Consider the following 21,410-nt stretch of genomic DNA (forward strand, 5'->3'; position numbering starts at 1 on the left):
CCATGGGGCCAATTTGCACCGCAAATTGGGGGGCGGCTATGTTGGAAAGGCTGTCAGCTGTGTGGGGGGCCCCCTTGTGGCGAGAGAGCACAGTTGCACTATTGAGCACATGTTCCAGTGATCAGAGTTGGAGCTAGCACATAGCAAGAGCCGCCTGGCAGACTGACTCTGCAGGGGGTGTCTACACACGGTGTGAGTTGTGTGCGTCGCTAAAGAACTGTGAGTAGACGTGGAGCCATACCTGAAAAGGACAGTTTTAGTCTTTTATGCCAATTAGACATTTAGTGGATGTAGAAGTGCAATGTGTATCGACCTGTTCGCTATGTGGCTAGTTCATGCTACTAATGCTACCTGTTATGCTACATACCTGCTAGCTGTAAGCTAAACGATTTGGTGTTTGTGATATATTGTTGTTGGGTGTATTGCCAATCAATGTCATGTACTGTAAGGGTTTGGGAGTAGTGTATGAAACTCGTGCATGTAGATGTTCATATAGGAATTCCCATTTGTAGTTCTGGTTAGATTCGAAGAACGCTAATGCATCATAATTCATGACTTAGATGTTTATTACATTCAGTATTCTGTATATGTTCTGTTCACAGACCACACACACCCACACCCCTCACCACTCTGTAAGCCTGCGGTTGCATTACTGTGTTGCTGTACTGTGCTGTTAAGCTGAGGAATCACAGTAAAGACGGTATAACCTTTATCTGTGCGTCCTGTGTGTTCTGACCGACACCCCAAGGTGAACACCACTGCTATTCAGCCAACGCCTATACAGTCCTGGGTTCAACCCAAATTAACACTCAAACTTAAATGAGTCGTGGGCCACTGCTCATTGGAGGACCACTTTAGTCTTCAAGTAGTACAAAATCAAACAAGAAAACTCCCACAAATATTTCCAAAAATGTAGTGTTTCGTTTTTTCTTTTAATTTCAAATATTGTATAACAAAACTGCAAACGTGAAGTAGGGGTGAGGTGGGCTGCAAGTGGGCCCCAGGCCGCAAGTTTGAGACCCCTGCTTTAGAAGTTTACTGTTCCAATTTTGGGTGATGTACATTTTATCCCATAGATGGTGAAGCTTTTTTCTACTGCTCCCTTATTCCCATCTGATTTATTTTAAATACCAGATGTCCTTCCTGACACAACTCCAAAGGGATTTGGCGTGGACCACACTATAGAGTCACTACTCAATTTGAATTTAATGGCAGAAAAGCATCTCATATTTGACAGAGTGCCATTTTTACCACTGTGTAGCATCTCCTCTTTTAACAACAGTCTGTTAATGTCTCAGAACTGAGGAGACCAGCTGCTGGACGTCTGGGAGAGGAATGTTGTCTCATTCTTGACTGATATAGGATTCTGACTGCTCGGCACTGCTGGGTCTGACGATGATGATCCACCAAATGTTTTTAATAAGTTAAGTCTGGGCTTTGGGTCAGTTCAGCACTTTTCTACTATGAAGTCATGCTGTTCTAACAGATGCTGAACTTGCCTTACTGAAATTTGTAGTTCTTCCTGAAAATGAATGGCGGTGCATGTTGTTCGCAAACCTATTTGCATCTTTCAGCGTTGACGGTACTTTTCCGTGTGCGAGCTGCCATCAGTCACTAATGAACCCTTATACTGTTAAAGATGCAGGATTTTGAACCGAGCACCGACAACAAGCCAGATGGTCTATCCTCTCTTTAGTTCAGAGGATACAGCATCCAAAAGTTTTTAAAAACAATTACAAATTTAAATTTGTCTGACCACAGAACAGTATTTCACTTTGCCTCAATCCATGTTTGATGGGCTTTAGTCCAAAGAAGACAGTGGGATTTCTGTATTATCTTCACGACAGAGCTTTAACCTGCATTTTTGGATGGCGCTGCAAACTATGACCTGTTTCTGGAAGGGCTCCTGAGCCCACGTACTGATTTTCATGACAGAATCGTCTCTGTTTTTAATGCGGTGCTATCCAAGAGCCCAAAGATCACGCGCAGCCAGCATCAATTTTTGGCCTTGTCCTTTGCGCAACAGAGATTTCTCCAGAGTCTCTTTATAATATTCAAGATATTTACAATTTTATGTTCAGGAACATTATTCTAAAATCGTTCCACAGTTTGCAGATTGGTAAACCTCTGCACGTGTTTACTTCTGGGAAACTGCGTAAACTGTTGTACTTTAACCCAATCATGCTACTGACATGCTGCTAGCTGCAAAATTCATTTTTAAAGTAATATTTCCAAATATGTGACTCTATAATTAATTAGAGGTGAACACAAGGGTAACAGTGGAGAGGTGCAAGGTATTCAACGGTGCTTTCATAGTTTGAGGTAGCTTCCAGTAACATTCGGTAAACTTGGACAAAAAAAAAAAAAAGAAAAGAAAATATGAGCAAAACTTTTTTTTTTTTTTTTTTTTAAACATCCAAAACACTCCAACGGTTTTGTGCACACATAATCTCACTGCAGTCTGTATGTACAGTGGCTTCTTACACACATAGAACATTTGTAATATACTTCAGATTATAATGCAGTATATCCTGCGTTAAATAAGCATTCAGTCTCTTACAGCTGCAGTAATGTTTGGCTCTTTCTTGTACATTTTTTAAGTCCCAGTTCAGCGATGCATCATTATGATTCTAGGAAAAAAAACGGGACATTCAGCTGACTAGCCTCCGGGACTCAAACCAGCTTTGTACGGTCAGTCTGATGGAGCCTCTGTCTGCTTGAGCTTTAACCCACTGATTAGCCGGAGACTCTACATTCATGTAGCCTGTAAGAAACACAGAACAGGGCACATAAAAGTAGGAGGAAAACAAAGCAGAGGCGGATTATGAACAGAACATTGTGTATGGGATTACTTGTTTTAGGATATGGCATTAACTGTGCCACAGGGAAGCGTTATAAAGAAGTTTACGAGCTTACCAGTAACGGTGGTGTGGCCTTCAGACGTGTTGTTTTCTACTCCATGGAGAACAACCTCTGGGCTGATATCCACCGACGTCCCACAAAGCCTCACCCCAGCTCTTAATGAGGACGGCACACGCACGCTCACCGCTCCTACGTAAGACACAGAACGAAGGAGAAAAACAATATGACTCAAAAGATGTAACAAAGAAAGTTGTGTCAAATAAAGACAAAGTTGTTCTTGTAATGTGTGTTTACCTTGCTGACTGTGAAGCTCAGCACTGCCACCGTCTCCCACGTAGACATCGATGCCTCCGCTGTCAGAGGAAACCTTCAGGAAGCTATTTGAACCATCTGAAAAAGCAAAGCCTCGGGTGTTTTGTTTTGCTTCCACTGACGGAGACCATATAAAGGGCAATGTGCAGTCGGTCGACTTGCTCACCTATAACTGTATCTCCACACGCGTTCTTCACAGTAGTCTCACCTTTAATTAATGAAAGCACATAATTAATGATAACACTTCTAAGACTGTAGATATCACAAGCCTGCAGCTCTAAGTCAACAAGATAATTGTTTCCATGCATGTGTTGGAGTCTGAGGCTCATCATTATCAGGAAGAAAAGGAAACGTCTGCATCAATGGTGCATTTTTCTTACTACACATCACAAAGCTCTGATCTCATCTTGACTTTGAAGAATTAGTCTTCTTAAAACTACATTGTTTCATAGCTTTTCAGAAACGAGTAACAAGCTGGATAAGCGGATAAATTACAACCACATTGCAGTTAAAATCACCTCTGCTTCGAGCCCGGGATTCCAGACATACCAAAGTCCTGCTTTACCAAGCAAGTAACATAAAGCAGCTGAGTACAAAATGTGCTGCTGGGTCGAATTTCCCAGAGGAACCCACCCGAGGGATTAATAAAGTTCTATCTTATCTCTGCAATGTAATATAGTGTGCAAAAAATAGCAACCTCTTTGTGTCTGTGAAGGTTCTCAGTCATCTCTTTGTGCAGATTTACCCATTTTGTGTTACTTTAGATTATTATTGCCTGTGTGTTAACCTGCCAACAGTATTTTAACACTCAGGTCGGTTCTATTTGTTCCAATTTCACACACTGTTGGGATCAATAGCTGGCAATGAGATCTTCATTTGATATTTTTATCCACTGGCAAAAAATATATACATTTACTTAAAAACTAAACTATCATAATCTAAACAATCTAATGTGTAGTAGAGTCTAAGTATTTAATTGCTTATTGGCTCACTTTGCATTGGACTCTGGCTTTCGTAATAACCACACATGTAATTTCATTAAGCTACAAGTTTTTATTAAAAATGAATGATGGACGCTCGCTTTTGCTCACCGTGCACGTGCCCTAGGTTCACTCTCCCCGAACGGGATGAGATGCAGGTGGACTCCGCGTAGATGGCTTTGACCTTCAGAGGGCCATGCTCTGTTGACACATTCATCTTGGTGCCCTGGAGCTTCTTGACATCCACTGCCTGTAAACGTACAACTGATCACTACACAGGGATGTACACGATGTATAATCGCAGCTTTTTTGATGTTGTTTGTTTTAAGTAATAGCCACAAAAAAAAAAAAAAAGGAAAACATGAAACTCAACACTGCTAACGCGTATTTCAGGGTACTGCTGCCCCCTAATGACTGCTGAGTATAAGGACTAACACGTAGAAATAACAGTCATCCTTACACTGTCTCCCCCAGTGCTGATGACCACGTTGCCATTGATTGTGCCCACACCTGTAACATGCCCTTCGTGGGATTGCACCTCAACCTGATGAGCCTGAAATAAGACAGGAAAAGATGAGAAAGGGCGCTCTTTTCAGGATGCTCACAGTTTGCATAGAGAAGACAGATGATTTGAAATAACAGTAGAGGGACAACTGACACTGAACAAAGGTGGTGGCCTACAACATAAACTGCCAGCTACCTGTGATCCAGTCTTGAGATGTCTTTCCAACAACTTGTACCTTGACCGGTGTGACCTTAATGACTCACAGGACAATTTTCAGGACTACCTCCAAAGGGTGTAACTTCAGGTATTTTGACGTAAAAAAGACTAATTATACTGTGAGCCATTTCAAGTATTACATTAGTAATTTAAGTAGTGCATAATTTCCAGGATTGTTAAAAAAACAAGTCCTCATGACATATTTTATATGTAAGGCAAGGCAAGTTTATTTATATAGCAATTCAATTCAACAGCAAAGTGATTCAAAGGGTTTTACAGAGACATTAAAAAACAAAAACAAATAAGAACCATAAATAAAAGAGGACAGCTGAATAGCGGAGCATGCATGATGCACATCAATATAATGGATCATGCAAAATGTAAAAAGGCAAGGTGAAGCCACTACAATATAAAGGTGCAGGGCATTTACAGTGTAAGATGGGGAAATTTTGTTTGTCTTTTCACTAAAATACCCAGAAACTACACATTACTTAAAACTGCTTGGAGTATAATTATTTCTTCGTTCCTGTATAAACTTGAATTTTGAATCTTGAATTTTAAATGCATCGTAATTTCAGGTAAAATACATGGAAAATCAGTTTAATTGAATTACAACCTGATTCACAGGCCAGTGAAGAAGTCCACTTGCCTTCAGCTCAAGTGTTTAAGGATCAACAGTCACAGTCAGTAAATGTTTTGATAGATGAAGGTCAGGGCCGAGCTGTTTTAGCAGAAGAGTGTGTGGTTTGGCTTTGTCTTTGTAACATAAGCAGGCTGGAGAAAGACATAGTGTGGGTAAATTGCTCCAACAAGTAGGACCGACTAATTGCAGGCCTGACATGTGTTGCCAATACCCACCTTGACAGAGTGCAGCAGGCAGTTCCCCTTTTCTGTTCGCACCTTGCAGATATCACACTCCATATTCTTAACTTGCACGCTTCCCTTTCCTTGAGTAGTAATGAAGAGATCTGACAAAATTTCACATACAGAAATTATTCAAAGACGCAGAGCGCAGAATCACTTTAGTGTGGATCCCCTGTCATAGACACACTCACTGCTTTTGAGGGGTGCAGACATTTCGATGGACACGTCGCTGTCCACCGTCTCAGCGGATATTAGGAGCTCTTTGCTCCGGTCATCATAGTGGACCTTTAACCGGTCCAGACTGACTTCCTGCTCCTTGTCTGGCCCGTGGACTGTTATGAAGGCTCGATCAGCCTCGGGGTAGGTGTGCGGGTCCAGCGGGTGGATGGATATGTTGCAGCCTATCTGTGCGCGCACCGTGGTGAAGGGGCTCACTGACAGATCCCACCGCCTCAGAGGCTGCTTCACCTCTTCATGAGCAGGAGACTTTAGAGGGGCAGAGAACGAGAGCGAGCGTGGAGTGTGCAGAGGACACCGGGTGGGTGTGAGAGTCTTGGGGCTGACCGTCAGGGACCAGCAGCGGAGAAGCCCGACAGACCCCCGCTGACCTGCTGATCCCCAAAACATCTCGGTAAATCAACTAATCCACGCCTGACTGTAGCCACAAGACACACTATAAACACGCCATTCACTCGAGATCCGCGCAAGCACGGTTTCAAGACAAAACGTTTCCGGTATGACATTTCAGATTAAAAGCTTCATGAAAAATATGTGCACAAGAGATCCTAAAAACTGTATATACTGTGTTTACAGCACCTCGGTAATAGCTCTTTCAACACTAAACTCTTATTCATTTACCTTTCTGTGCAATATGTTTATGTTATAAGCAGAAACACTTGTCCTGAGGTTTGCAGTGAGAAAGTGCTTCGTTATGGGTTCAGAAAAAATATTTTTATTTCAGGAAGACAGTTTTCTGGGCACATTCGCAAATCCGGTCCGCATTAAATCCTGACTCTGGCATCTGCCAGTCATTTATTGTATGCGTTAATTAATCACAAAGATGTCGTCACAGGATTGAACTAATTTTCTCGAGGTGGGCGGATTGATCTAAATAGCAGTATTATCGATACCAATGTTGGTATCATATCATTGTAGCACTGTAGGATCGATACATTGTTTCTATCATCTAAGTTCAGTGTATCGTCCACTGAACAGTGTGAAATTAATGATTTATTTGTTTTAATGAAAAATATACCTCAAACATCCACTATGAAAAGCATCTGAACCTTTTTTGTGTTTACTGTCATGTCTATTTTAGTTATAGTCTATAGCACATAATTAGCACGTTTTGTTAACTAATTATTAATCACAGGGATTTGATGGTCATTAAAATTTTGGATCATACCAAAATCTACTAGTAATTTCTCAGGTGCTGACACAAAGTCAGCGTAACAGGACCTATTGCCAGGAATCGGCTGACAAACTTTATTGAATATTTCTAAACAATCTTTCAAAAGAAACATCATATTTGCTTTGCACTAAGCTCAAGCTTTCCAAAACCTCTGCTACTCTCTATGCTCTGTGGACTGTCCAATATTAAAAATCATACTTTTCCACGTCACCTTACTTTTTATTTAAGTTTATGATTTTGGGTTGAAGGGAAAGTAATTGACTTCTGGTGTTGCTCCGTGTCACTCTCATACGCTTAACAAACCGGATGTAGAGTCTTGCGTAAACGGCGCAAACTTAGAACCTCCCCTCTACCGGTCCTGTCCAATCAGTAGGATTACGCTATCAGGTCGGAAGTGACGTTAGGTTCGTCGCAAAGGGTGTAGGAAAAAAATGAGTTTGGACCCCTGTTACCGAAGCCTAATATGGTGGAGGTGGAGCAGCCCGTCATGAGTCGGAAGACCCTGGTGTTGCACTTCTAGTTATTTTTAATTTAGCTATATTTGTTATTGGATTTTGGCTAATCTGTGCTGCTGATTATTACAGAGGAAAACGAACTGAATGCAAATGCTTCTGTAAACTCATTTTATTCATTTTAACAAAACAAAAGCATTCAACACACCACAGACAGCTTCAATCTATGAACTGCCCTTCCAGTACATGTAATAAAAGTCTCTTATGCTACATACCCGTCACGGTGACCAGATCCCAACATACTACATGTGGGGCAAACCATTTGTTTTGTTACTGACGAAATAAATACAAATAATTACACAAAACTATGCTGGTGTCAGGGTTGGCATCGGTGTGATAGGAATGACGATTTATTTGAAACCGATGCGTATGTAACGAGCTTTCTAGTCTTTGTGCACTCCTATATTTCCTTATTCTACAGTCCTAATACTCCTACTTGTCATTTCTGTTTGATAAGGACGCATCCACGGATCGCCACATGTTTCTTAAAATGCGGGGCCTTGGTTGGAGTGGAGAGGGGCAAAAGGATAAACATGCCGTGAAGTGGGGCACCTGGTCACCTTGGATTCATATCACTGGTAGAAAAATAACTCTTCACATGAAGATTTCCTTCATTTTCAAATTCCCCTCTCGACAAAAGCAATGTTATCACTTTATTATGGAAAGGTTATAAAAGAAACTAGGCAACCCTGCTTTTGTCACTAGTATATACATCCTGTTATTGTAAACAACACATTATAGAAAACACCACAGGGCGGCAGTATTGCCTTACTGGTTAAATAGTGTGGAGCGTACACTAGATTTCATTAAACTTTTATGGAGTATCCTGCGGGCTTATCGTTGACGATGGTATTTAAACCCTTGTTTTCTTTCCCCAGCACATCTTATGGCACAAAGTCTTTAGGTCTGATCATCATCCTCACTCTCTTAAAAGACTGTCTCTCATTGGTGGGGTAGTACTCTGATAATATGTTGTGCCATGTCCCCCAGAAAATCCCATTCCGCACACCTTTGTACCTCCCGTCGTAATATCTCCCGTTAAGGTTTGCGCTCATGCAGGCGTCAAACCACCAGCCGGAGCTGTAGTAGGCCCCGCAGTTCCCGGAGGGGTAGCGGTCGTGGTCCTTGTCCGGCGTGGTGAACGCCCTGTTGCTGTGATCGTACTTTTTGCTGAAGCGGAGAGCATTACCTGCGGTGCCCGAGTAACTGCCTACTGTCAGTCTATAGCGCAGGCGTTCGCTGGCCACCTTGAACTGCTCGTACTGCGCATACCCCGTCAACCCGTCAAAATCCTCCAGCTCCACCCGCAGCACCATCTCCCTGTCGCGGGTCAGCAGGTGGATGATGTTGTTGCCCAGCCAAAACTCCCCTCTGTCAAGCTCCCCGAAGCCGGATTGGTATTCTGCCCAGGTGCGGTTGAAGTTCACGCTGCCGTCCTGGCGGCGCTGCAGGACTGTCCACCCTCCACCCTCCTGCTCCATCTCACAGTACACCGAGAAGCTACTAGTGCGGAGGTCAGGGGTCACCAGGTAAAGCCCGCTTTTTGTTTTTCCCCTGAGCAGGTGATCTGAGCAGTCTCTCGGTAGCATGGTAACTGTAACACAATGGAAGAAATGACACATTTCTTAAAAAGCCAGTAAGCCCTGATTTATTTAAGCCCTGTTTTCTCTCATCTTCTCTCTCTCATATTCCAGGTGATATTATCATCTCGCAGCTGGGATTTATTCGTGAAATGAGCTGGCTGAGGTCACGAGTGCATCAGGTCAGTGGCTTTTCCACCATAAAAAGAGTTACTGTGTGTGAGGGCCTTCAAAGTGGACCTCCACGGTAGATGAAAAGATATCGTTTAAAACAGAAATGGTGTTGGAGGCATACACGTGAAGGAAGTTTAATAATTTCACCTTTAAAATAATTGATTGTCTAGTCCAACTTTCCTATATTTTCCTCCTGACTTTTAAAAAGAAGGTGAAATGAGGCAATAACAGGCAGTTAGAGAAAGAAAAGCGTGCATTTAAAATCCTATTAACCTTCTGTTTTTACTCTATGATGTCATGGATGCTGGTAAATGTTATTTTAATTAATTGCTGGGGGAAAAATAGCCACTTGTTGAGTTCACTCTCTGTAAACAGCTCTCCACAAAAGGATGGTTTAAAGCTGTTGGTCTTTGCATAGTTGTGGTTTTATCTTTAGTCATGACATTCATTAGGAGCGACACATTTCACACACATGCAGATTCCTCCTTTGACAAATAATAGCCAGTGATGTATGATACAAATCTGCCCACATAATTATATTATGAGGATCATTAGAGTTTACTATGAGATTGTATTGCTTAATTCCTTTCAGCTTAAGTCATTATTAGTGGTCTTATTTATGTCTTTTTGAGTAGTAATAAAGCAATAAGCATTCAGATACTAATGTGGCACAATTCATTGCACATTTCTCGGCCTTGGGACCTTGAATGTATGCGTGCTTCGCATTTCAAGCCCAGTATAATCTGCATTGATCACTAACATGTCTTGCAGCTGACTGGCAGAAACAGTTTACATTTCACAAGCACACAGAGACAAAACAGGATCAGTGTGATAGAATAAAACAGAATCTCTTGCCTTTAGGTGGTTTGTCTGTTGGCAGTTTGCCGTCCGTGTTGTCAGGCCTGATGCCTCCCTGGTTCTCTTCTGAGTGGTCTTTGTGGTGTATGTTTGGTGGTCTGCCATTAGGACTCAGGCTGTTATTGAAGAAAGCAGCCACCTGGTTGATTTTCACTCGTAACTCACGTGCACTGGGAGTGGAAGCCTCGGCAGCGAGCTCGGGGTGCTTGGGGCCAGGGGTGGTCGCAGTTGTTGACCTGAAGTCAGGGCTGGGTGGAGAGATGGTGTGAGATATGGGAGAAGGAGATGTAGAGAATGCAGGAGCTATTTCTTCCATCTTGTGATGTTTCTCAGTTTGTGTGTCTGAGCCAGAATTTGTCTTTGACTTTGAGGATCCTGGAGTGGTGCTAGGGATAACACTTGTGAGGATCCCACTGATGATTTTGTTTGGTTTTGTTGTCATTGGGATTGATGCTGGTTGACTGGCTGTTTGTGGCCTCAGATCAGACACAATCCTGTTGTTTGGGCTCATAGTGGAATCTTTAGGCTGACTTTGAAGGTGAGGGAAGGCTCCATTTTCCAGACTGTTGGAGGTCTTTGGACCTGGAGTGACAGTTTTACTTAGACTGGGATTGAACTCTCTGTCCCCTGGGGAATGAGTCACTTCAGCAGTATGCTTTATGGGGCCAGATGTAGAAGGCGTGTTGATTTGAGAGGTTTGGGTGTGATCTGAAGTAGTCCAGCTGATGTTAGGTGGATCTGTTTTGGTCTTTGGACTTAGCTTTGGTTGCACTGCTGGTTTTGGCCTTTGAACTGGTGGTGCTCCTGGCCTAACTGTAGGCATGCTTCGTGGTCGGTAAATGAAGGGAAGCCTTGGTTTTGACGTTCTATTGGACTCTGCCCGAGGTGCAGGCTTGGCATTCAGATTAGGCGTTTCTCCAAGCTTAGGTGTTTTAAAGTTGTGACTGGTTTCTGGTGGTTTGGGGCCAGTTTTGGGCCTTACATTCGGTTTTGGCTTGAAGCTTGTCCCAGGTTTTGTATGGCTTGGTTGGTTGGGCACTTGATCAGGTTTGGGTTTTGTAGGGATGTTCTGTCTGGTTTTAGGCTTTTGGTTGGGGGGTGTTTTCATGATCTCAGGCATGGTTTTCTTTCCTGGTGTTGGATCTTGATTAGAATTAGACATGTGTGATGGATTTTCATCAGATGTCTCCTTTTGTTTAGGTTTTTCTGTGTAGCTAGCTGTTGGACTTTCTTTTGATTCAGGCTCTTGGACAGGTTTGGGTTTTGTGGAGATCTTCTGTCTGGCTTTAGGCTTTTGGTTGGGGGGTGTTTTCATTAGATCCGATATGGTCTTCTTTCCAAATGTTGGATCTTGATTAGAATTAGAGACGTGTGAGGGATATTCATCAGATGTCTCATTTTGTTTAGCTTTTTCTGCATAACTAGCTGTCGGACTTTCTTTTGATTCAGGCTCTTGGACAGGTTTGGGTTTTGTAGGGATGATCTGGGTGATTTTAGGCTTTTGGTTGCCAGGTGTTTTTGGTAGATCAGGCATGGTCTTTTTTCCAGATGTTGAATCTTGAGTAGAATTGGAGATGTATGAGAGATTTTCATCAAATGTCTCCCTTTGGTTAGGTATTTCTGTGTAGCTAGCTGTTGGACTGTCTTTTGATTCAGACGTTTGGGTGGGTTTAGGTTTCACGGGAATGTTCTGGCTGGTTTTAGGCTTTTGGTTGGGGGGTGTTTTCAGTAAATCAGGCATGGTCTTCTTTCCAGTTATTAAATCTTGATTAGAATTAGACACATGTGAGGGATTTTCATCAGATGTCTCATTTTGTTTAGGTTTTTCTGTGTATCTTGCTGTTGGACTTTCTTTTGATTCAGGCTCTTGGACAAGTTTGGGTTTTGTAGGGACATTCTGTCTGGTTTTAGGCTTTTCCTTAGGGGGTGTTTTCAGTAGATCAGGTGTGGTCTTCTTTCCAGATGTTGGATCTTGATTAGAATAGGACACTTGCGATGGATTTTCATCAGATGTCTCATTTTGTTTAGCTTTTTCTGCATAGCTAGCTGTTGGACTTACTTTTGATTCAGGTTCTTGGACAGGTTTGGGTTTTGTAGGGATGTTCTGTCTGGTTTTAGGCTTTTCCTTAGGGGGTGTTTTCAGTAGATCAGGTGTAGTCTTCTTTCGCGGTGTTGAATCTTGATTAGAATTAGACACTTGTGAGGGATTTTCATCAGATGTCTGCTTTTGTTTAGGTTTTTCTGTGTAGCTAGCTGTTGGACTTTCTTTTGATTCAGGCTCTTGGACATGTTTGGGTTTTGTAGGGATGATCTGGGTGATTTTAGGCTTTTGGTTGGGGGGTGTTTTTGGTAGATCTGGTGTAGTCTTCTTTCCAGATATGGGATCTTGATTAGAATAAGGCACTTGCGATGGATTTTCATCAGATGTCTCATTTTGTTTAGCTTTTTCTGCATAGCTAGCTGTTAGACTTTCTTTTGATTTAGGCTCTTGGACAGGTTTTGGTTTTGTAGGGATGTTCTGTCTGGTTTTAGGCTTTTGGTTGGGGGGTGTTTTTGGTAGATCTGGTATAGTCTTCTTTCCAGATATGGGATCTTGATTAGAATAGGACACTTGCATTGGATTTTCATCAGATGTCTCATTTTGTTTAGCTTTTTCTGCATAGTTAGCTGTTGGACTTACTTTTGATTCAGGTTCTTGGACAGGTTTGGGTTTTGTAGGGATGTTCTGTCTGGTTTTAGGCTTTTCCTTAGGGGGTGTTTTCAGTAGATCAGGTGTAGTCTTCTTTCGCGGTGTTGAATCTTGATTAGAATTAGACACTTGTGAGGGATTTTCATCAGATGTCTCCTTTTGTTTAGGTTTTTCTGTGTAGCTAGCTGTTGGACTTTCTTTTGATTCAGGCTCTTGGACATGTTTGGGTTTTGTAGAGATGTTCTGTCTGGTTTTAGGCCTTTGGTTGGGGGGTGTTTTTGGTAGATCAGGTATAGTCTTCTTTCCAGATATGGGATCTTGATTAGAATAGGACACTTGCATTGGATTTTCATCAGATGTCTCATTTTGTTTAGCTTTTTCTGCATAGCTAGCTGTTGGACTTACTTTTGATTTAGGCTCTTGGACAGGTTTTGGTTTTGTAGGGATGTTCTGTCTGGTTTTAGGCTTTTCCTTAGGGGGTGTTTTCAGTAGATCAGTTGTAGTCTTCTTTCGCGGTGTTGAATCCTGATTAGAATTAGACACATGCGAGGGATATTCATCAGATGTCTCATTTTGTTTAGCTTTTTCTGTGTAGCTAGCTGTTCGACTTTCTTTTGATTCACGATCTTGGACAGGTTTGGGTTTTGTAGGGATGTTCTGTCTGGTTTTAGGCTTTTCGTTAGGGAGTGTTTTCATTAGATCAGGCATGGTCTTCTTTCGCGGTGTTGAATCTTGATTAGAATTAGACACTTGTGAGGGATTTTCATCAGATGTCTGCTTTTGTTCAGGTTTTTCTGTGTAGCTAGCTGTTGGACTTTCTTTTGATTCAGGCTCTTGGACATGTTTGGGTTTTGTAGGGATGATCTGGGTGATTTTAGGCTTTTGGTTGGGGGGTGTTTTTGGTAGATCTGGTGTAGTCTTCTTTCCAGATATAGGATCTTGATTAGAATAAGGCACTTGTGATGGATTTTCATCAGATGTCTCATTTTGTTTAGCTTTTTCTGCATAGCTAGCTGTTGGACTTTCTTTTGATTCAGGCTCTTGGACAGGTTTTGGTTTTGTAGGGATGTTCTGTCTGGTTTTAGGCTTTTCCTTAGGGGGTGTTTTTGGTAGATCAGGTGTGGTCTTCTTTCGCGGTGTTGAATCCTGATTAGAATTAGACACATGCAAGGGATTTTCATCAGATGTCTCATTTTGTTTAGCTTTTTCTGTGTAGCTAGCTGTTGGACTTTCTTTTGATTCAGGCTCTTGGACAGGTTTTTGTTTTGTAGGGATGATCTGCGTGATTTTAGACTTTTGGTTGGGGGGTGTTTTCGTTAGATCAGGTGTGGTCTTCTTTCGCGGTGTTGAATCTTGATTAAAATAAGACACTTGCGTTGGATTTTCATCAGATGTCCCACTGTAGCCAGGTTTTTGGTCAGTTGTTGTTTTTTCTCCACCTTTTGACCATTTTTCTATTTTTTGATTTTGGTCCGGCTTCTCAGTTTTTGGATTATGGACTATTCCCTTCTCGGATTTCGGTTCAATCTCGGTTTGATTAGTAGCAGTAACTTGATCAGGATATTCATCAGATCCGGCCGTGTTTGCATTCTGAGGTCTGTGATGTGGCGGAGGTGTCCAAATAGGAGTCACAGTCTTTTCATTAGGTTTTGACTTTTGAGTAGGTAACTTGTTTTGATCAGATGTATAATTTTGGCCATATTTAGGTATAGAATCGTTATTCAAATTTTGATCAGTGGGTAAAATATGAGGGGGAATTCTTTGCTTAGGTTTTGAAGTTTCGACTCCTTTTGGGTCTTTGCCAGGTTGAGGTTTAGGTCTTTGGTCGATTCTGGGTTTGTGGTGAAAAGGATGCTTCTTTTGGTTGTATTTTGGTCTTTTGCCAGGCTTTGGTCCTTGGCCTGGCAGAGGTTTTGCTCCAATCTTAGTATTTGAGCTGATGTTCTTTTTAGCTGTCCAGCGGCTGTCATCTATAGCTCCTACAGTTAAATCCTGATGATGAGCTGTGGTGACTGTAGTTGTCGTAGTTGAACTAATGTGACTGTGGAGGCCTGACCTGGATGTAGTAGTTTGATTGGTTATGTGTTGTCCACTCCCTGTGCTCATTGTAGTTTCTGTGTGAGTATTTGCATCAGCTTTTGGAGGCTTAGAAATCCCAGCTGCTACAAGGCCTGTGTTTTGGGTTGTTATCTCGTGACTGACATCTGTGATATAATGCAAGGTGGAGCTGGGCATTGGGGGAGATGGAATAGATGACGTAGCTTCATTCGAGTCCACAGAGTCTAGCCCTAGAGCTATATTAATTGTAGAGTGAGGAGTTGGGCTGATTGAAACAAAGTCTGTCCTTTTAGTTGCTTCGCTGGATGGTAATTCTCTATCGTCTCCCTCTCCACTCTCTGTCTCTTCGTCTTCTGTTTTGATCTCCTTTCCCGTCTCTCTGCCCTCGCCCCCCTCTTTTATAGTCTTTTCTTTTTCAGTGTGCCTGATTTTTTCGGTCTGTTTTCGTTCCTCATTATTTTGCTCTACTTGTACTCTCTTTTCCATTTCCTTTTTCTTCTCCTCCCTGCTCTGCTCTTGCTCCTGATTTGTATTCTCATCATGGTTCTCTGACATCTTTATCCTATCACTGGCTGCAGTTTGGGTCTCTGTTTCCTCTGTTTTATCTTGCCACACGTGATGACCACTTTCTTCAGTTTTATTTACATTAGTGAAAGTCTTTCTTTCTTTTCCATGCTCCAGATTATTCTCTTGATATCCCTTTGAATTCTCTTCTCCGGCGGTGTCTTTATTTCTGTCTCTCTCCCCCTGCCTATTGTTTTTGTCAGCAACCTTTTCTCCTACTGTTCCCTCATTTACACCACCAGTTGTTACCTTTGTTGGAACTACTTTGTCCTTTCCTTTTCCTCTGTCTGATTGAGTTGTTCCGTCAGTTTCCAGCACTTCTGTCAGAGTTTCTTTTATGAGTCCTCCATTGCTCTCTCTTTCTGTCTCCCATTTCTTTCTTTCTTTCTCTTCCAGAGTGCCTGTTTTTTCCGAGTCTCCATCTCCTTCCATAACACTGACTGTGCTGCACTCTTGTTTAAAACCATTCTCTTGAAGTCTCTCATTCACCCAGTTTCTGTCATCCTCACGTCTATCCGTCTCCTCACTCAGCGTCTCACGCTCATTCTCTCTGTGCCTTCCACACTCTCTCTCAGTTTGGCTTACTGTACAGTCTGCGCAGATCTCCCGCAGTTCATCCACACTGTCCTTCAGCTTCTGCAGGTCCTCCGCGATCTTCTCCAGCTCTTTGAGCTGCTGTGGCAGGTGAATCCTCAGCGGTGGCAAAGTGAGTAAGTAAGGGCACGTGTTCTCATGCTGCACCTGTCTGCACTGCCCCCCAGGCGTCAGTGTTACAGTGCAGGGACCAAATCCTTTATCCACAAGGAGTATTCCTTCATCAGAGTCTGCTGTGATCCAAGAAAGACTTGAGAAGGCCAGCAGGGTCCCACATACGCACAGGGCTGTTAACCTCATTGCAGCCTGAGAGCAAAGAGTGAAGGGAGAGGAGGGAGAGAGTGTAAAAACACCCACCTCAGTTTGTGAGAAGCGCAGCGAAGGAGGAAAGGTGGGAGGGAGAAGAGGAGGGAGTGGGAAATGATGGAGCTGTGCAGTGAAAAGTGAATCTGTGAGATATCTGAGAAAAATGAAGGAAGGAAGGAAGAAAGAGGGGAAAATAAAACAGAAAAGTGAGAGTAGGTACGTTTTTAAGATAGTGAATGATATGGATGAAGCGTGAGGAAATCCGAAGATATTTCTGCCTCATAATATAAGCAGAATTAACTGCAGCAGTTAGTAACCACTTGGGAAACATTATAAAACATGGAAACTTTAGAAAGCACATGTCTTAACAATTTATTGGATTACAATTGATTCTAATTCCACTCACATCAGTTAATGAAGAACATTTGCAACACATTCTCCCTCTATGCTGTAATGATAAATGTATCACGGACTTGAATATGCATGTGTGTCGCAGTTGCTTTGGCAAGAGTGTCCCGAGCTTCCTGACAATGCGTACACAAACATGTGAATGGCACATGTAACATTTGAAGCAAAAAAGCTGCTGCTGGACTGAAGCCAAGAGGCTGTTATTCAGATTTGAATGGGCATGCTTCATTTTACTGTAAACTGTGAGGCTTAGTTCAGCTCATGATTAATGGTGGGCAGGAATGTCTGATTTATCTAAGAAGACCATTTGATTAAAACACAGTTCCAGAAGAGATAAATATCTCGTGTACTATTGACTTTATTCGGACAGTTCTAATCCCCAACAAGTGTCAGGGATCGGTGAGGCAATCTCTGGGTGGAGAGGTTGATCTGACTATGTACAGACTGTTCATCTGTATTTGGGGTCTTGGCTAATTCGTTTTGTCTACATATAGTCAGAAAACAGGAAAGAGAGAAAACCGAGTCACATGAACTAAATGAGGCATCTGCTTCACAGGGAGTTTGGATAATGAGGCTTTACTTTCTCGGACCACGGGTGTGAATGTCAGTCCCACAACAGGATATGAGATATGAGTGATAGCATGCAATGCCAGTGTTTGATGTTTCAGAAATGTGTCTGTTTTTAAAGTTTGTTAGACCACTAAAATGATCTTACTTATCGACCGAGACACGATCTCTGCGCACTTTTTTGTCTGTGTCTATTTGACCAGCTGAGAGATTTCTCAGCTGTCCTTTAATAATGACAAAGGAAACCATTTGTTTAGTGAGAGCACCGTGGGAAGCCTCAGGTTAGAAATGAAAAACGATTGAAGTAGAAGGCTGGATGCGGCACATCGCCGGTCTGCGAGGTCACGAACGCATCTGGAGAAACTGCATCGTCTAAGAGCGTAACAGCTTTAAATCCTGCGGTTGGTCTCAGAGAGGAGTATTTTAAAATGTTTTGGCTATTGTAATCTGTGTAACCCTTCTCTGTCTAACTTTAAATTTCAAGTTGGATGGTTCTCCTCCTCCTCCTTCTCCTGCTGTGCTAATGCAGCTATGAGCTCATTTGACGTTTGACAACTGTTGGCAGGATAAAAGCCAGGAATAAGTGTCCTTTCACCTTTCACAGGCACTTCAGTACTTCAACACTTACACTGGGAAATGGTGTGAGATAAATGTTTACGCTCTCTTAGCATTAGGCTGTATTGATTTATTATCACAGGGCTGCATCTTTTACAGAGCGGCCAACCCTAAATCTCAGACATTTACTGCTTAACCACAACAAAGTAGCCTGACGCACGGGCCGCACGATGAAATGAGAACGATTGGAGTTTTTAGAGCAGTCGATCGACATGTAAAGGCTAGATTCATTTGAATGAATTCATTTTGTTTCTTTGACAGCTCCAGATCCCAGTCAGCAGCTCCATTGTTCCCAATAATAACCTCACTCCTGCTTTATCCATTTATGGACTGCAGCTTTTTTCTCTTCATGGTGCCCTTTTGGGATACAGTGTTTTGAATTCCCTCGGTGAGTTGGCTGGGTCCACTCTCTGTCCCTGATCATGTAAACACTGTGCTTTTTTTTTTTTTTTTCCATAGGGACTAGAACAAACATCTGACCATCAATCCGGGCTCTGCTGCCTGAGCGTCCTGGCAGACCACTTCATCTCCATCCACTTCGGGCAAAGGAGCCAGTGCCGTCGTTTGCGTCTGTTATGTGCATAAGTGTCTCATTTCCAGCTGCACTGGAGTGAACCCAACAGCTGTCGTAGTGCAGCGCCAGCCTCCTGTAACACCACACTCAGTCTGCCTGCCTGAAGGTATAACCCTACCTGCGTTATTCCACCATCTCTCGGCTCGCATGCCAAGAATAAATAAATATTCAGCTCTGTGATGCAGTACCTGGCCTAATCATGTGAATGGGCCCAAATGTAAAGTCTCCTTCATCCCTCTCTGTTATAAAAATGCGCCTATAGTCATATTCACATGATTTGCCTGGATCTTTAATTCTGCAGTAACGGATGCAATCCTTTGCCATGTGTGAGAATGTTTTTCATTGAACACTGATAGTGACTCTTAAAAGTGAGACAATCAAATGTCCCTCACATCTGGGCTGAATTTCCTGCAGCTAGCCAACACCAGATAACGTCAGGTCAATTAGTTTCTAATCCAAAATCCTGGAATTCGTTAAGAAATTGTTTAAAACTTATATTTAATAATCCTCGTCCTGATAAAGGATATGGAAAACAGGCTTAACATGGGAACAGCTTATCTGCTGTTGTCACTGCCTGCCCACCAGGAGCGGACATTTCTGAGACCCTGGCATGCACATCGAATAAAGAGGTATTTTTCCATTGCAGGAGAGGTGCTTTTTCTTTTAAAAACGTGTGAAGCGTGTGTTGTAGTAAAGGTTCTACAGAGACGTAGCCGTTCGGTTTTCCATCATAACCTGATGTTCATACTGAATAGATTTGTGCTGCATACTGTAAATGTCCCAGCTGCACTTAATAGAAACCATGCATCATACACAGACAATAGCCTAGAGATAAACTCACATAAAGGTGTGCCTGAACGTACCGCAGAAACCCCTTATTTACTAAACCTTCTTCTTCTCAGCACCACTTCCACAGTCATATTTTTAGAGACTGCTAAACATTATGACATTAGTCAGGTGTTGCCATATAATACTTCACTGCACGTGAAAAGGCAAAGTATGGCTGCCTGACAATGTTAAAACAATAAAACTGTTTATTATTCCAGCGTGCCACGAGTAAGAGTGCAGAAAACCAAACTGTGAGAGCTGGTCTTTATTTTCAGAATTTGAGCTACTCCAAGTTTAATGTTTAAAACGATAATAAAGTCACTGAAGATGCCAAATGTGGGGAAATAAAAAGTTGAGCTATTTCCCTCCCAGTTGGAGTAGAATACTACAAAATGATACCTCAAATCTGTCCTCGAGCATAGCAGTCAGGTAGCTGGACTTTCTGCCTCTGCTGAAGATGCTGCAAAGCGTTATCGTCTTTCCACTGACTTGTGTGATAGGAACCAGAAATAAGCTCTATGTACTTCAAACTGTCTTCTCTTCTCTGTGAAAACTGTTTAAAGAGTCAGTGTGCAATCTAATGAGCTATGTCAGCCAAAAGAAATAAACAAATCTCATTTTTGAGTAAGCGCTCGTGAACACTGTGTACACTACCTTTCCGATCTCTCTGCACAGATTAAGACTTCTTCTTTCAAGGCAGTGGATGTAGACTGAAATGTTTCAGTGCCATAACAGAGAGATATCTTTCATCTAATATTAGTATGTGACGAAAGACAGCATTTTAATTTTAATTGCCCAACATTGACATTAAATGAATAATAGTTTTTAGATATTGCATTTAATTAAACTAGTGACTAACTTGTTGTTGTGCAATAGTGATGAAAACACGTGCAGCTGACCACTCCCAACATGAGTAAGGTTTGATGGCACAGTGGTGAGGGTCAGTGAGCAGGGTGATTTCCACAGGAAAACAAACACTTGTAAAAAGCCCTTCAATGCATTTCCACTACTTCACTGCCACCTGCTGGCACAAGCTAGAAGTGTCTCATAAATTAAAAAAACAACATTTCATCATACTCAAAATTTCACATTATCGTCTCCAAATGTCGACATAAAAGTCTTGAGTTTCAAGTTATTTTCTCAGTGCCTTAAGATTTTGAGATAATTAAATTTTGACTTATGGCTAGTTTGTGATTTTTTTTTCAGTAGTGAAAACAAGTTTACATACAACCCAGTTCAATAATAGCTCTAAAACCTTTATAATAGCCCCTAGCAAGGGCGAAATCTTGTGGGAGAAAAAACACACGCCCTTTTAAAGGAGCACAACAAACACCTTTAATGCTCCATCGTTAAAATAATGGCAATCAATTTTTTTCACCATGTCCTGAAATACGTTTTTTCTCTGAAACTGGATTTTTAAAAATCAATTTCACTGCTTTGTTTTGGTCTCACGCAGACATGTAGCTCTCTTCTTTCTTTCTTTCTTTCTTTTTTTTTTTTTATCTCTACCTTCACACGTTGCAGCACGGTGGCACGGTGGTTAGCACTGTTGCCTCACAGCAAGAAGGTCCTGAGTTCAATTCCACCATCAGGCTGGGGTCTTTCTGTGTGGAGTTTGCATGTTCTCCCCGTGTTTGCGTGGGTTCTCTCCGGGTACTCCGGCTTCCTCCCACCGTCCAAAGATGCATGCAGCTTGTGGGGATAGGTTAATTGGATAATCCAAATTGCCACTAGGTGTGAATGTGTGAATGAATGTGAGTGTGAATGGTTGTCTGTCCCTGTGTGTTGGCCCTGCGACAGACTGGCGACCTGTCCAGGGTGTACCCTGCCTCTCGCCCTATGACAGCTGGGATAGGCTCCAGCACCCCCCGCGACCCTGAAAAGGATAAGCGGAAGAGAATGGATGGATGGAAAAAAATCCTGCGGCCCTGAC

At 42.3% G+C, this 21,410-nt stretch overlaps 2 protein-coding genes and 1 long non-coding RNA gene across 3 annotated transcripts; 1 reads left to right on the forward strand and 2 right to left on the reverse strand.

The window, feature by feature from the left end:
• Positions 1-453: 453 nt before the first annotated feature.
• Positions 454-6,457, reverse strand: fam185a (family with sequence similarity 185 member A). Its single transcript, XM_086298372.1, has 8 exons — positions 5,931-6,457; positions 5,734-5,843; positions 4,615-4,707; positions 4,266-4,404; positions 3,341-3,382; positions 3,157-3,252; positions 2,917-3,051; positions 454-2,764 (listed from the first exon to the last, which is right to left on the reverse strand). Exons 1-8 carry the CDS (start codon positions 6,364-6,366, stop codon positions 2,652-2,654), a joined length of 1,164 nt encoding a protein of 387 aa, XP_086154498.1. The 5' UTR covers positions 6,367-6,457; the 3' UTR covers positions 454-2,651.
• Positions 6,102-20,139, forward strand: LOC147324525 (uncharacterized). The gene is made up of 3 exons (XR_015130185.1): positions 6,102-9,191; positions 9,357-9,424; positions 18,535-20,139. It is a non-coding gene; the product is annotated as an uncharacterized LOC147324525 (long non-coding RNA).
• On the reverse strand, positions 7,741-16,605 carry LOC147324526 (uncharacterized). Its single transcript, XM_086298353.1, has 2 exons — positions 10,272-16,605; positions 7,741-9,256 (listed from the first exon to the last, which is right to left on the reverse strand). Exons 1-2 carry the CDS (start codon positions 16,477-16,479, stop codon positions 8,547-8,549), a joined length of 6,918 nt encoding a protein of 2,305 aa, XP_086154479.1. The 5' UTR covers positions 16,480-16,605; the 3' UTR covers positions 7,741-8,546.
• Positions 20,140-21,410: the final 1,271 nt, after the last annotated feature.

This window comes from Aulonocara sp. 'chitande type north' Nkhata Bay, linkage group LG7 (assembly GCF_057382095.1).
Source record: "Aulonocara sp. 'chitande type north' Nkhata Bay isolate Kocher_YH1m ecotype deep benthic linkage group LG7, A_spYH_male_GT1.1, whole genome shotgun sequence".
NCBI lineage: Eukaryota > Metazoa > Chordata > Actinopteri > Cichliformes > Cichlidae > Aulonocara > Aulonocara sp. 'chitande type north' Nkhata Bay.

Coding starts and splice junctions, on each gene's coding strand:
- fam185a (XM_086298372.1), bottom strand. CDS start 6,366: ATGTTTTGGGGATCAGCAGGTCAGCGGGGGTCTGTCGGGCTTCTCCGC. Junction 3,383..4,265: donor GAACCTAGGGCACGTGCACG/GTGAGCAAAAGC, acceptor CATTAATTAAAG/GTGAGACTACTGTGAAGAAC. Junction 3,052..3,156: donor TGAGCTTCACAGTCAGCAAG/GTAAACACACAT, acceptor TGTCTTACGTAG/GAGCGGTGAGCGTGCGTGTG.
- LOC147324526 (XM_086298353.1), bottom strand. CDS start 16,479: ATGAGGTTAACAGCCCTGTGCGTATGTGGGACCCTGCTGGCCTTCTCA. Junction 9,257..10,271: donor AACAGACAAACCACCTAAAG/GCAAGAGATTCT, acceptor ATTGTGTTACAG/TTACCATGCTACCGAGAGAC.